At 46.9% G+C, this 16,309-nt stretch overlaps 2 protein-coding genes across 2 annotated transcripts in view; one reads left to right on the top strand and one right to left on the bottom strand.

Annotated features, from left to right (window-relative positions):
• The window catches only part of shank3a (SH3 and multiple ankyrin repeat domains 3a), a gene marked incomplete at both ends in the record, with an annotated part of 384,733 nt that overhangs the window by 45,285 nt on the left and 323,139 nt on the right, over positions 1-16,309 (bottom strand). The window lies entirely within an intron of this gene.
• On the top strand, positions 4,989-6,892 carry LOC308165019 (cell growth-regulating nucleolar protein-like; the record flags this gene model as incomplete). The annotated part of the gene is made up of 3 exons (XM_080539120.1): positions 4,989-5,330; positions 6,120-6,498; positions 6,873-6,892. The coding sequence occupies 3 exons, from the start codon at positions 4,989-4,991 to the stop codon at positions 6,890-6,892; spliced, it is 741 nt and encodes a 246-aa protein (XP_080395246.1).

Genomic DNA, 16,309 nt, shown 5'->3' on the forward strand with positions numbered 1-16,309 from the left:
TTCCCCTCTCCATCCCCCTCACTAGTCCCTCCTCCGTCTCTCTGTAATAGTGCTGTTGTCTGACTCTCTCTCTGATGTTAATAGACACAGGCCCATTTACCCCGACCTTCATTACAAATGCATAGTTTTCCTCTTTCTCCTCAACATCCGTGCCCTTCCTCCACCTCCCCACACTTAGATAGAATACATGTAGACCTGGAAGACTTCTCTATAAGATAACCTTATCCCAAGCTCCTGCCGCCATCTCCACCCCTCCCAAAACTTGAAATCGGATCGATAGAGAGGGGACAGGTATTCACTATACTCTCTGAGGGGAGAGAGATGAGAATAGAAGTGAGTGATGTGAAGGTTAGGTATGAGTCAAAGAGGGTGGAGGCAGAGTAGGTAAAGGGGGAAGAGGGGATGTGAGGTGAGGATGTAGTTGGTGATATTTCAAAAGAAGGTCAGTGATGACACAGCACCTGTCTCCTCTTGTACAGTGACAGCCTGGTCTTAACACCTCTCACTCACCCCTCTACGCACTTGCACTCGTGTGCACTCTCACACACACACACACACACACACACACACACACACACACACACACACACACATTTTAAATGCTTTATTTATGTCCACATAAATACAAAGTGCATTAAGGACATAAACACTAACAGTGCAATCAGTTCATTGGGAGTCATTCATTTACGTTTGTAACTGTAAAGCAACCATCGTACACATTCAATATTAACACAGAGGATGTTTCAAATGTAATATCATTACTGTAATATAATTACTGTAAAACTGTATCTACTCTAAGGGTACAAAAAGCAATGCCGTCTCCATATTGAGCGGCTACCGATAATAGCAGATATAGAGCAATATAGAGCCTTGCTAACTGTTTAGCCTTTCTCTTGGAGATGTGGGCCATCTGAAGGCCCCTAACCACCTGCTTGTGAACATGACCCAGGCTGCCAAAATTGAAAACTAAAAGTTGACACTAGCTAGTTGTGAGATGTTCAGCTTGAGCTGCTGATATTTTAGCAACTTGGTTAAAAAGGCTTCCTCCAGGCTGTGGTCGAAGGTACAGCCAACCTCTAGAATTAATACCTCTCTACTACTCTCAGTAACCACCACAACATCAGGGGTGTTGGCTGAGATGTTACGGAACACCTCTGAATCATTGTCACACAGGCCAAACATGCTGGGCTTAACAGTACAGTGCTTGTACAGTGATGCAGAGAACCCAAAGGTAGTGTTTGGCTAATCCATGGGAGGGTAGTTCATTTGGGGGTTATTTTATTTGTTTGATTTGTGATTGGTTAAAAGTATGCATGAGGAGAGATTGGCTTAGATATTATTTTATTTGTTTGATTTGTGATTGGTTAAAAGTATGCATGAGGAGAGATTGGCTTAGATAGAAATGGGGGCGGGCTTAATGAGTGTGATCTGGGTGACAGGGGAAAGGGAAGGTCAGTTGTACAGAGAGATGGGAGTTGGTAAGTTGAGCTCTGAATGATTGTGTAGTTTGTTAAATCTTTTCTGTTAGTTCGTTCACTGTTAATTATTTACATGTACTAATAGATCAATGTGTTTTGTCAGTTTTACAATCTGTTTAATAGAGGAAGAAGGAAAACCAAATCGAATTGTGTCAAGTCTCATCATTTCACCCGTACTGTCGGAGTAAGCAGAAGATTTACCCATTCAGCTAACTAGAGGGAGAGCTGAACAATTGTAAAACACCCGCTGACGACCGCAGGAGGACGGACCGTCAGATAGCTAAGAAAAACAAGCACGGTTGGACGCAACAGAAGCTCCGGGAGGACAAGGATCCATTCACCGGAGATAAGAGCAAGCTAAAGTCTGGTCAGGTTAGTGACGCAGCCGCCAGCCGGCAACGGAGCCGTGGCGCCCGCGGCTGTAGCTAACTAGCCACTTGTTAGCCAGCGTAGCATTAGCAAACTAAGCTAGCGTTAGCCCTGTTGTCGCAATAGCGCAGCAGGCATGCGGTAGAGCTTATAGCACTCAAAGCTACAGCTAACTAGGCCGGCAACGGAGCCGTGGCGCCCGCAACTGTAGCTAACTAGCCACTTGCTAGCCAGCGTAGCATTAGCAAACTAAGCTAGCGTTAGCCCTGTTGTCGCAATAACGCAGCAGGCACGCGGTAGAGCTTATAGCACTCAAAGCTACAGCTAACTAGGCAGGCAAGGAGTGAAATAATCCAGGCTAGCTTCAACTGGTTAACCCAACTGCAAGAATCCACAGCCAGCTAGGCTAACCTACAAGACCCACCAAGAAAGGAATTGCGAGCTAATAGCAGCTACCCAGAGAGCTACCCACACCCAGCACTCTTCTCTGTGACTCTATTGACTGTTTGCATTAACATAGGTTTGTGTGTACCTGGGTATTAAGTCGTCGGGGGGAGGAAAATCCTCTCCCACTTTATTATTTTATTTTTAGCAGTATCCCTGGGATGACCCCACGGTGAACCTGGTTCCGCTGCCGAAGACTAGTTAAGGAAGTGCAGGGACCAGCGCAAATCAACTCAGGGAGTCAGAGAGGGCTGAAGATATAAGATAGAAAGACGAAACAGGTACACACAGGTTATTTCTGAGTCATAGGCAGAATGGAGGCACTAAAGATCGAAAGGGAAAAGTTGGCAGTCACTTTTGAGAGAGGATATCGCCATATCATCAGGTCAGTGGCATTGATGGGCGAAGATGACATGAAACGCGAGTGGATAGCGCTCCTGTCAAATGCGAAAGACCTAAACTCTGCAGACGACAATTATGAGGAAGGTTTGCAGGCCAAAGCAAGTCAGGAACCTGAGACAGGTAACAGTCAGCTTCTTCAAGACATCACCAATGCCGCTGAGGAGAGAGCTCAGAAGGTTGAACAGGTCGGTCACGTCTTAAAGGCCAACATGTGGACAAGGTTCGCGGGAATCGAACTTTCATCCACAATTAGACGAGCAGAACGGAGTCACGAAGGCGCGAAGAGGATCAGTCTAGAAGAGGCAACCCACGACGTTTGTAAAGAACGAAGCACACTCACAGAGAACCTCATCATCAAAGCGCGAAGTCTGCTATCAAGCTGGGGGGAGTGGATCCCTGTAGTTGAGGCGTGCAACACGAGAAAGTCACTAGAGGAGCTGGAGGACAAAAGGGATGAACTTTGGGAAAAGTATGTGACTGAATTTGGAAGAATTGAGAAGGAGAATACTGACAAAATGGCCGACAAGGCCGCCGCAGCAAAGCAAATGGCCACCGACGCTCTCGCCGACAATGAGAGGAAAAGGGCCGACGCTCTCGCCGAAGATGAGAGGAAAAGGGCCGACGCTCTCGCCGAAGATGAGAGGAAAAGGGCCGACGTTCTCGCCGAAGAAGAGGCCAAAGATCGAGCGACAAATAGAGAAAGGGCCGACGCTCTCGCCGAAGATGAGAGGAAAAGGGCCGACGCTCTCGCCGAAGATGAGAGGAAAAGGGCCGACGCTCTCGCCGAAGAAGAGGCCAAAGATCGAGCGACAAATAGAGAAAATAAAGAAGCTATTGCCAAGCTGGAAAGGAAAGCCGCTGAGGCAAGACTGAAGTCAGCTGATAGCGTGGCCGAGTTTGAGAAGGAGACAGCGAAGGTGAAATTGGGGGCCGAAGAAGAGATCGCTGAGGCAAGGCAGAAGGCGGCCGTGATTGAGTTGAAGGCAGCAGAAATAGCCGCTCACGAGCGCGCCAAACTACTGGAGGCTCAGCGGGAAGCATGGGAACAAGCCCGGGAGGCAGGGCTGGAGAGCGCCACATATGGAGGCAACCGCACTGGAGCCATCTCCAAGATCAAACTCCCTCCAACAAGGCTGCCCGTGTTCAGCGGGTGTATGAGAGATTTTCATCGCTGGCGGAAAGATTGGGAAAGCCTGCAGCAGCAGGGAGACCCATCGGGATCACCAGAGGTGAAGAAACTCCACCTCCTCGAGAGCATAGACCGAAGGGTTTTCGAGGAGCTCAAACTCTCGAGCTACCGCTCAGCGGAGGACGTATTCAAAGCCTTGGAGAATCGGTTTGGAGACAAGGCAACCATCGCGCTGCAAATTATTGAGGAATTGGAAAGAATGCCAGCGGTAAAAGGAAACCAGCCGAGGAAAGCAATCGACCTTATTCAGGCAGTGGAAAGAGCCCTCATGGACCTGACTGACTTAGGAGAAGTGGGCGCTATGAAGAACCCACTTGTAATTAAGGCCATCGAGAGCAAACTGCCAGATCGCGTGCAGGAAGGCTGGATTACCTTTGTAACCAAACCCAAAAACCAAGTCGCCCCAGACAAGCGGTTCGATGCTCTTCTTCTGTTTCTGAAAAGGCAGGAAGTAATCCTCGAGGGGATGGCGCGAATCCGAGGCTCCACGGAGACCTCTGGGGAAACACCGGAGAGGCCAGTCAGATGGGCGAAGAGGGCATTCACGAGGGCCACGGAGAGAGACTCACCGGTAGATGAAGAAGAGGAGGAACATCGAGGTGAAACCAGAGTCACGGGCAGGAACTCGGAAAGAAGAGAAGAGTGTGGCATCTGTGGAAGCGATCAGCACGGTGGCAAAATATTCTTCTGCCAAAAGTTCAAGAGTCGCGACCTGAGGAAATCGAGCTCTTGATCAGCCACCGAGAGGGACGACTCGCTCCACGGTGGATAAGAAGGACGGGAGACTTAGTGCTGTGGGACGGGCCGTGGGAGGAACGCACCCAGACCTGTTTGAAAGTTGGGAAAGATCCGCACACAACTCCCAGACGCACTTTGCGCGTTCTCTGAGAACGGAGGCAGTAAGATTTGAGGAGATCCCCTGCAAGACGCCCAGCGCCAAAGAAGAGGATGGAGACCAGAAGCCGCAAGGTCATGAAAGGACCGGGAGAACAGCTGCAAGCAGCAAAGAGGTCCTCGAGTGGTGGAGCTGGGATAGCATCGGCGCCGCGTGCGAGCCAAAATGCGGAGGGTATCGCTGCGGAAATTGTCAACCAGGCGGGAAAGAGATGACTCTCGCAGAGGAAAAGGAAGTCGATAAGCACGTGAATATGTGCCATGGGTGTCAAGTTCTCTCATGTATAGACTGCGGGAAAGACTTCTGGGGTAACGACTATAAGGAACATGTCAAATGCATCACCGAGGATCAGAAGTACGGGGGCAAAGGATATGAGGCCAAGTCAAATAAAGGCGATGTCAAACAGCAACAGTGGATTCAGAAAATTCAAGACGCCATCAATAAACCAGGAATCAGTGCCAAGTTGAAGGATGTGCTCAACCAAGTCAGTTCCCTTGATAATGTTCCACGAAAGAAGGCAAAGTTCCAGAACTGGATGAGGAACAGCCTGAAAATCTTGAATGAATGAATGAATGAAAGCATTTATTTCGAACATGTGCAGAGAGAAATAGTTATAACAACAAAAGACAAAACAAAAACAAGAAAAAAACAAAACAAAACAAAAACAAGAAAAAACTAAACAAAACAAAAAACAAAACAAAAAACACTATTTACTTCACATGTCCGAAAAGGAGTAGGAAGAAGCATAAGCTTATTTAATCCTACCCCTTCTCCAATAAACAGAGATTAATAATTAATAAACCGCAGTTGACTTCAATATAAATATAATATATATATTTTAAATTAAATCACATTTATTTACATGTTTACATATTGACCAACAATAGAAAACAGATCATGTAAATAAACAAATAATCTGTGAAAACAACAACTATCAAAGCCCTTCTTCCTCCTCGTACCTGGTGAAAACCATTTTTTTATACCGCTTTTTGAACTGGGTCATGCTTGGACACCGCTTTAGCTCCACACTCAATCCGTTCCACAGCTTCACTCCACATATAGAAATACAAAAACGTTTTAACGTTGTACGTACATAAATATGTTTTAAATTTAACTCCCCCCTCAAATTATAACTCCCATCTCTATCAAAAAACAATTTTTTAATATTCCTAGGGAGTAGGTTGTTATTTGCTTTATACATTATTTGTGCTGTTAGAAGGTGGACCAGATCCGTGAATTTTAATGTTTTTGATTTTAAGAATAATGAATTTGTGTGATCTCTATAACCGGAATTATGAAATAACCTTATGGCTCTTTTTTGTAATACTAATAGTGGATAATAATCTACCAATCTAATCTGCATAACGAGGTTTGGGACATCTGTTCAGCAGCATCCAGCAGCGCAGAGGAGTCCAAGCAGCCAGCAGCTGACAGCAAGGCCGAGACTAACGGGAGCCAACAGCCACATCAGAACGGCACCTCAGAGGAGCCGGCCCCTGGCAAGAAGAAACTTAACAAGCGGGAACGCAAAGAGGCCAGGCAGATGAAGAGCGGGAAAAAGTTGAAAGGTCCGCAGAACGGTAGCACAGACGACCAGCAGGAAGAGGAGACCGGCACAGAGACACGGAAGGGGAAGAAAAGGAAGAGGAGCTCTGAGCAGGACGGAGAGCAGAATGAGAATGAGGCAGAAGATCAGGCAACCACCAAGAAGGGCAAGAAAAGTAAAAACAACAGTTCAGAGGATGACCCAATCAGAGAGGCCGCAGAGGACGAGGCGGGGGAAGCTGAGGAGGAAGCAAATGCAAAGGGGACATCCACACCGGTTGGGAGTTCCAGGGACCCCGAGCATGAGAGGGAGAGGCTCTGGGGCACTGCTCTCATGGACCTGATTGAGCCAGAACGCTTCAGTGAAATAGGCAGGCTCATTCGGGTAGTTGGGTGGGTCCGGCGAGCTGTTAGGCAGTGGTTGGTTTGCAGGAGGGCTCCAGAAGACGCAAAGTGGGAGGCTACTCGCCCGAGGGAGACAAGAAGCGGAGTTAGCCTCGGCGTCCAGGAGCTAAACGCAGCTTTCCGCGACCTGTGTCTGGCTGCACAGGATGGAACAGAATTTCCTAAAACGACTTGGGACAGACTGGTAGTTAAGAAGGTCGAAGGGTCGGGGCTGCTGGTGTGTGGTGTGTGGAAGAATCCAGGAGGCGAAGGAGGTGGGAATCCCACTTGTCCCCTACACTGCATGGATCAGCACTCTGTTGGCAAGGGAGGCCCATAAGGCGAACCACGAGGGGTTGGCTGGCACCCTATTGAAGATGCGCAAGAAGGCGTGGGTGATTCAGGACGAAGAAGGAGCGAAGGCCGCGATCTCTTCCCAACGCTCGACCGAGACATTAGGCGGGTGGTCGTGCTGTGTCCCGTGGAGGAGCAGTAAAATAGCTTTATTAAAGAGAGGGAAAGTTGTGGTCCATTTAGGCATAAAGGACCAATGGACCAAGTGGGAGGTGTTTGGCTAATCCATGGGAGGGTAGTTCATTTGGGGGTTATTTTATTTGTTTGATTTGTGATTGGTTAAAAGTATGCATGAGGAGAGTGATTGGCTTAGATAGAAATGGGGGCGGGCTTAATGAGTGTGATCTGGGTGACAGGGGAAAGGGAAGGTCAGTTGTACAGAGAGATGGGAGTTGGTAAGTTGAGCTCTGAATGATTGTGTAGTTTGTTAAATCTTTTCTGTTAGTTCGTTCACTGTTAATTATTTACATGTACTAATAGATCAATGTGTTTTGTCAGTTTTACAATCTGTTTAATAGAGGAAGAAGGAAAACCAAATCGAATTGTGTCAAGTCTCATCATTTCACCCGTACTGCCGGAGTAAGCAGAAGATTTACCCATTCAGCTAACTAGAGGGAGAGCTGAACAGGTAGAGCCGATATCTTTCGATATCAAGTCCACAATTCTGTCGTGCCTACATAATGTAAAGCCCTTTGTAAGCATGGCAACCATTTAGGATGTGCGACATGGTTTCAGTGATCTGCACATGGCCATGGTGTTTACAGTGAGGGCTATGACTGTCAGGAAGCCAGATGGAAAGATTCAGCTTAGTTGGTAAAACCTGCAGTCTAGCTTTTAGAGTGAAGATGATAATACTCTCATCAAGAGCTACACTCTTAAACACTGCATGTGAGACGGAGTGATCAGCAGCAAGGAGACAGGCAAGCAGCAGGGAGACAGGCAAGCTTCCCTTGTAGTTTCAGCTCTGTCCAGTGTTGACATTGACGTTGCTGCTGTGCCGACATGAGCTGACCACGGCCTTGGTAGGTGGGAGTTCATGCTCTGTTCCACAGATGTTGATGGTTTCCACAGATGTTGATGATCTCATCACATACACAGTCTCTGAGTTTGGCCCCATCCACTCCAGGGCCACGTTGGACCAGCCGCATAGGTCATTCAAGTGCGGCCAGTCAGACCACACCCCGAATCCTGGGGAGCGACTCTCCAGCTTCCCGCTGGGTTTCCTCCTGTAGCCCAGGAAGCTTGGGTCCAACCCCCACGCCAGGGGGACATTGCGCCTCTGCAGGTCCAGGAACAGAGCGGCTCTGGCCTGCTCTCTGACGTGATGGTTGTCACTGTTCAGCATGTTGAGAAGATGGCTGAGCCTTGTGGCAATGTAAGTCCATTCAAAGTTGGGAACACCCAGTCCACCCTCCTGAGGGTGAGGGTGAGGGAACATTTTCTGTTCTGGTGCTATTAGATCTAAGTGCAGCCTTTGACACGGTTGATCACTGCATTCTGATCGATAGGCTGAGGCAGTGGGCTGGTATCACTGGAAGCGCCCTGGATTGTTTCTCCTCTTATCTTCAGGATAGGAGTTTTTCTGTGTCTGTTGGCCCTTTCACATCGAATCTGCTGCTCTGTCCTGTGGTGTGCCCCAGGGTTCTGTTCTGGGACCTATTTTGTTTGCACTTTACATGCTCCCCCTAGGAATGATAATTAGCAAATTCAAAGAGGTCTCTTTACCACTGTTATGCAGACGATATTCAACTGTACACCTCATTTAAGCCAGATCAAACGGACAAGTTGTCTGCTCTATTTGACTGTCTGACTGCTGTGAAGGATTGGATGACAAACAACTTCCTCCAACTAAACGCAGATAAAACAGAGGTTCTTATTATAGGTTCAGATAAAATCACTCATACATGCTACATGCATGGGGATCCTCGCAACAACAGTAAGGTCCAAACTCAGAAACCTTGGTGTTATTTTTGACCAGCAAATGCACTTTGACCACCACATCAGATCACTGACACGTACCTGTTTTTTCCACCCGCGCAACATTGCTAAGCTCCGGTCTGTGGTACCCCATGCAGAGTTGGAAAGGATCATTCACGCCTTTGTATCATCCCGATTGGACTACTGTAATTCCCTTTTCACTTGCCTCGACACATCCACCCTGGGCCGGCTACAAATGGTCCAACATGCAGCTGCAAGGCTGTTGACTAGGTCCAGAAGATCTATCTATACTATCCTAGTATCCCTACACTGGCTCCCCATCAAATAAAGAATTAATTTCAAGATTCTGGTCATCACTTTCAGAGCCCTCCATGGTCAGGCACCTGCTTACATCTGCGACATACTGTGTCCTTACAGCTCCAGTAGGTCTCTCAGGTCTGCCGACCAGGGTTTGCTGGTTGTCCCCTGTGCCAGATTGAAGACCAAAGGTGATAGAGCATTCCAAACCGTGGCCCCCAGGCTTGGATCTTAGATCAGCTGGCTCGGTCAAGGTTTTTAAAAAACAGCTAAAGACTGTCTTGTATAGACAGGCTTTTGGATAGCCCCAAGGGCTTGTCTTTCTGTGTCCTGTTGATGCTGTTGTACACCTGTTGTCTGTTACTTGTTTTTATTTTCACTTGTTTTGCCTGTTTTAACCTGCTGTGGCTTTCGCTCTTGTATTATGTTTTAGTGTGTCTTTTTCCTTGTTATGTACAGCACTTTGTCTTTACTTGGTCTGGGAAAGGTGCTCTATAAATAAATGTTACTTACTTACTTACTCCTGCTTGGTGTGAAATAAGATATCCCGTGTGGTATGGGTGTTTAGTTCAGTCCATTGTCTCACCATGTGTACAGTCTTTTTATTCATTTCACAAAGAAACTTGCGAGGAATATGTACATTGGGGAACAAGTGCTGAACCTTAACCTGTGCTATCTGTCTGACTGCTTCTAGTTTCATGATGAGTGGCAGGGGCGATGCATTAATTACATCTAAACTGGTGGAATAATCTGAGATAATTTCATCGACTTGCTGTTTCCATTCACCTGCCACATTAAATGTATGTCCCAGATAAGTATATGTCTCATGATGTGAATAGACTCTCAGTGGCTTGTTATTAACTGTAAACATGGGAATGGTGTCTGATTTAGCCTGATACCAGCGGTTTCCCCCGCTCCGCCTCTCATAAAAAAACTGCACATTTTGAATCTTTGACCTCTAATCTAGACCACTCCAAAAAGGAGTCAGTTCTGCAGAGCATGGTGTTAATGACATCCTCCTGCCTGGAGGCTATTACTATGTCATCTGCACACCCCTGGACGGGGTTAGGGGAAATTACATTTAGGGGAGCATCTACAAAGCCACTTTAACCACTGGTTGATAGCGAGTACAAAGTTTACTGCACTCCATGGACAGCCTGTCTTTATACCAACTTGGAGTGGGATTGGGTTTGTGAGCTGTTCACCATGACATTATGTGCTAGAGTTCCAAATGCATCACGAAAATTCAGAAAAACTAAAAATAATTTACTGGAAATCATTTTGAAATCATCAATACCTTTTTTGAGACAGAACACATGTTCATTCATGCCTTGCCTGTTAATGTCGTCCTTTTGCTTAGGAGAAAGGATGTTTTCATCTACTAGGCAAGGCAAAACACAGGCAAGAATGCATTTCATAAACACCTTGTAGATGGTGGGAAGGAGTGAAATGTCTCTCCAGGTTGATGGGTTGTCTGGGATATTGTCCTTTTTAGGGATTCTGTGAACAAGGACACCCTTCCGTCCATGCCACTTGATTTATGGTTGGGGAGAGCAGGCAGCACAGTCTCTACCTCAGCATGCGTAAAATGCGCGGTGTCAGGGAGCCTGGCTCCGTGTGGGGTGCAGCATTGTGCCATGGAGGTGGTGGGAGGGGTTCATCAATAGATGTCTCCTCTGGCACTTTTGCTGATAATATAACTGCACTTGTTCACAGTTACTGGGGCACGGGGGGGGGGGGGGGTTTGGGACAGGGCTGCCAAGTCTCACGCAATCACCGTGAGACTCACGCATTTCAACCAGTTCTCACGCTCTCACGCTCTCACGCCGCATCTCTATTTCTCACTGCGAGATTATATATATATATTTTTTTTTTAAGGGACTTTTATTTTTGAAATTCCTTTAAAGAAAGCTACCGGACATGAGTTTCGTGGCATCTTTCTGCACGCGCGTTAACTTGAGTCTGCAATCGAAGTGGCAGGCGAGCGCTGATGGAAGAACCTGTGTTCACGCGAGCTGCAAGAACGTAGCAAGCAGGGTTGCCAGATTGGGCTACTTTTGGTCACACTGGACGGGTGGATTCGGCAGCTTTTAGACCGGTTGGGCTGGACATTGTCAATTCCATCTGGCAACCGTGGTAGCAAAATATGTGCACACATTACAACATCGTATCTGGTAGCCTACTGGACTGGGTTGCACCAATATGGCTTAAGTCATTACTAAATGCAGGCATTTAGTATTTACTAAACCCCTAGTTGTTACTAGTTAGTTTCAAACTAGTTGTTTACTAATTTCGGTTGCACCACGCCAATCTTTTGCCAATCTTAGCTAGTAAATACTCAGTTTTGGTAACTGTTTTTTGTTTCTCTACTGTAACATAACCAGGTATATTAATAATAATAATAATGATTAATAATTACAATTTACAATACAAATACAACAATTGGGGTCCCTCCAAATAAATGTGGGCGCGCTGCGCGCGCACAAAATCACCCACCAAGCCCTCATTCTGACCCAGCAAAAACCCTGGTATGTACTGTATAACATGATAGCCATCTATGAGCAATGCACTCAGTGGCGGCTGGCCAATAGAGGGCGCCCTCCAATACAATAAACATTTTATCTGTGTGTGTGTAAAATTCACTGTGAAAATACATAGGGGAGGAGTCGGGGCGCCAGCCGAATGGCAGTCTATGGGAGTGCAAATACTTTTGGCTTACACGTGAGCTGTAGCAGCGCTCCAATTGGCTGTCTCCTATTTCTCGGTCGGGGCGCAAAAAATGCACCCCGAGCATGCGCAGATTATAGGCTTACCTAGGCTGCAGCCTAGGGCCACTACCACTACGGGTAGTAAAAATAAAAAAATGTGTGAGACTTGAGAGCCCTGAATATCCGGTTGTTAAGTCTGACGTCAAACGTGATGTTTTGCAATTTCCGGGTCTAAATTAATAGTTTTTTAGACTCGGATCTATTCATACAACAAGGGACACAGCACTTTCCCGTTTCCCCCATATTGTCAGGGTATTTGAGCCTCGGAAAAGCGCTATATAAATATAATGAATTATTATTATTACTGAGGCATTTCGAAGAGAGCACCTCAGCCAACTTTGGACCCGGAAACACGTCACGACTTAACAACAGAGAGACAGACAACAAGGAGAGGAGAGCAATAGAGATAGTTCAGGATGATAACAAACAGTTCACTATGACAGAGACAACTAATAGAAAGACAACTGTATGATTATAGAGTTTACATGTTCAAGAAAATATTGTATGATAATAGAAAGGTACACTTTAATTTAATTAAAGAAGTAACAAAGAACACATTTATTATCACAATTGCATTGTGTTCCATGTCTTTCTCCATTTGAATAAATAATGCCTAGTTGAATGGCTAAACAAGACAACTGTCTGGACAGTACTATATATATATATATATATATTCTCATGCTAAAATCGACTGTAAATCCAGATTTTAAAGTTGATATTCTTCCCCATGGAGCATGCCCCCATAACCTGTGCCCCACCCAAAAATTGTATCACCAGCCGCCACTGAATGCACTGTATATAAGATGATGACCACGGGTCTTTCTGCTGCTGATCAAGGGGCTGAGTCCTGTTGATGGGGCCAATTTTTCTTTTAGAGTCTGTAGGCTACTGTATTTGTTTATTAAGATTTCAGAAATATGATATATTGTCTGAATTGTTTTCTTGTTTTATAAAATGTTATTATTTATTATTTTCATTTCTTGTGCTGGTTTATTATGAACAACATGTAAAATTGCAGGAAACTAGCACAAATAATTGGGTGGGAGAGAGCTGCCGCCGCTGCCAAAACGTGCACAGTTTTGGGTCGCTCCACCGCCAAAAAATCTCACTCCAAACTTTTGGTGAAACTTGGCAGCCCTGGTTTGGGATATTCATTGTTGTTCACAACAATCTGGATGGCTTTAGATCGTCATCATTGCCAGAGGTAGTACAGCTTATTTCGGCTTACCTTCCTCCTCCGTTGGCCGCCTCCCCTTGATGTTATTGACCGCTGCACTGTCTCACGGAGGAACCGCAATTGCTATTCAATCCAGGCCTTGGCCAGTGCTGGTGTTGGTGCCGCGGGGAATGGTTCTTTCACCGGGAACTTTTTCAGAACCCAAGCGACGTATTTCAGGAGAGGGAAGCCAAGCGAGTGTCCACAGTGATTCACCATTGTAAAAACGTCACCGTTGTAAAAACATTCCTGACAAATATTCCATTCAGGAGAGTTATGAGTTGGATCCAGCTTCTAGGGTCTCTGGATGAAACGTAGTGGCGTTTCTCGTCACGGTGTTCTGAATCCAAGCTTTTCCTGAAATCTCTCTCACAGGCCTGGAAGTTCCACTGCTGCTCATTCAGGGGCTGTACCGTGTCATAGAAGGCTGTGTAGGGCAGCGCCTCCATACCAGACAGGTGGTTCAGCGTTGAGTCGTAGGGAATCCATTGTTGTTGGTAGACTCTCCCACTTTGGAATGCTCGTTTGTAGGCACTTCTGATCGCCGAAACCAGACACATAGTCCAGAATAATCTCCACAAGAGTATCTTGCACACACACACACACACACACACACACACACACACACACACACACGCGCACAGTTTTTACACTTCTCACACATACACACACACCGTTCAAACATCACACACACACATAGTGCTCACCTTAAAGACAAAAGCCTGGGACTTCAGCCAACACTTGATGTGTGTGTGTGTGTGTGTGTGTGTGTGTGTGTGTGTGTGCACGGTAGCAGATGCAGTGTTAAGTGTGTGTAATGCAGCTCATTCATCACTGATGTTGTCTGTTCTTTGCAGCCCAGGAGCATTTAAAGGCTGGACCCTGATAGCACAGATAACCTCACCTCCACCTCCATCCATCACACACAGAGAGAGAGAGAGAGAGAGAGAGAGAGAGAGAGAGAGAGAGAGAGAGAGAGAGAGAGAGAGAGAGAGAGAGAGAGAGAGAGAGAGAGAGAGAGAGAGAGAGAGAGAGAGAGAGAGAGAGAGAGAGAGAGAGAGAGAGAGAGAGAGGGAGGGAGCACTTACTTCACTCAACAGGATTCCCTGCTGCTTTTGTCCAAGGTGAATTATTTTACATCACTACCATCTCAACCCATAAGGGGCCCTAAGCAAACTATTTTGAATAGGGTGATTTCTCAAAAGGCAGTTTCTGAGTGACAACCAACACATTTACTATACCACCTCACTCACACAGCTTGTAGTATAAGGTGAAAGGGCATTGTGATATAGTAAAGGCCAGGTATTACCTCTTCACTGTAGTCTCAAGATGATATTATATGGAGTATGTACAGTACATGTATTACTAGTTATCATTCTGTAGTCTAAATAGTGTGCAGTCTCTCTCTGTCCTGCACAGATGGGTGTAGTCAGGTTCCAGATGGGATGGAGACAAGGAAAATCCCCCAATCTGGGTTTGAGCTCTGGAATCTGGGAGAAGATATTGTCTCCTGGCTTATAACGAGCAAACAAGTTCTGCACAAATGTCTGAAATCGGGGTGAATTTGTCCATACAGGGAACAAACTGACTGTCCACTTTCGGTATTACCCATCATGCAGTGCACCTTTAACTGCACAAGGGTCCAGCTGCAGGCATCACGCGCATCACCCGGACGCTTGATGGACCATATTTGGTTGGAGCGTGTCATCACAGAAGTAACCGCGAGAAACCGCGAGATTTTGAAGCATCTTAAAGCATGGCGAGATTTTAAAGGACATTTAACACACACAATAATTTGAACACGCAATTGATAAGAAGAAGAAGAAGAATTACAAATACAATGGCAAATGCAGCTCAGGTGAGAATTTCGAAATATTATTAATGAACATGTTATAGTTTTCAGATATGTATTTATTATTTAGGTTGTTGCATGTGTTACGTATTTGGCTGTTTCGCACATAGTTTTGTTCATCTGGCTGCTGGTTAGCAGTGATTGGGGACTGGGAGTGACACTGTTCCCCTTTGCTCTCTATTTAAGGCAGTTACTAACTAAAAACAGTAGGAGGGGAGAGTGGTTTGGGAACGAGGGTTACGACGAGGGAGTACAACGAGACGACCACCAGACGAAAACCTGCCGAGTACCAGAGGGACCTGCGAAGTTGGAACGAGAGAACACCTGATACACGCCAGGCGCCGAGCTGTGGTCCTGAGCAGAGGGACGACTGGCCACCAACGGAGCTGTCCGTGTCTGACCACTGGGGGTTGTGATTCCAGAGGCCTGTTGGGAAACTTGGGAGGGTGCAGCCAGCGCCCATCCCAAAGTTAAGTGACTTTTTGTTTGCTTACTTTGGAGGTTGAGGGCTAACCCTACTGTCTAGCATAGCTGAGAGCCAGTTGATGGACTGTGGACTGTGTGGTTGCCTGTCACTCGTGCAACCTGCTGAGTCACTCTTTTCTGTCCTCAGCTAAGTGATTGGAGCCACGCTGGGTCGTGAGGATGCGCCGGACCTCCCCATAGGCGACGGGGTACAGTCTGGAGTCAACCCTGGGCGGAGCCCCGGTCAAGAGTTTATCGTACTATCCTATCCCATCGGACCCTGCTGTTTTTAAAGAGCCTTTTATACTGTTCCTGGTCTCTGACATCACTTATAAGATACACACCGGCTAGACCCCTACGGTCTAGTGGCACTTTTCCTGGAGGCGCTGTGTACAGGTTTTTAGCCCCTGCTTGCCTGCCATGCGCCGGGCTCCTTGGGCCTCTCCTCGGGGCCCCCGGCCGGCCTGCGTGCTTGGTCTGTTCTGCCGCTGGGGCACCTGACCCGGCTAGCCTCGTGCAGGGCTATGATAGTCTGAGCCTGGTGGCCTGGGCCGGGTGCGCCGGTGGTGGGGCGGGTCGGGCGTGTGGGGTCCCCCCGAGGGGCTTGTGGGGGGCCGCGGCTTTGCACTGGTGGGCAAACTGGTAAGTAGTCGCTCTACCACTAGAGGGCTGCAGGGGAATTTTCCTTGATGCACAGTGCACACGTTTTTTAC

Source organism: Nansenia antarctica (assembly GCF_963989245.1).
Source record: "Nansenia antarctica genome assembly, chromosome: 9".
Taxonomy (NCBI): domain Eukaryota; kingdom Metazoa; phylum Chordata; class Actinopteri; order Argentiniformes; family Microstomatidae; genus Nansenia; species Nansenia antarctica.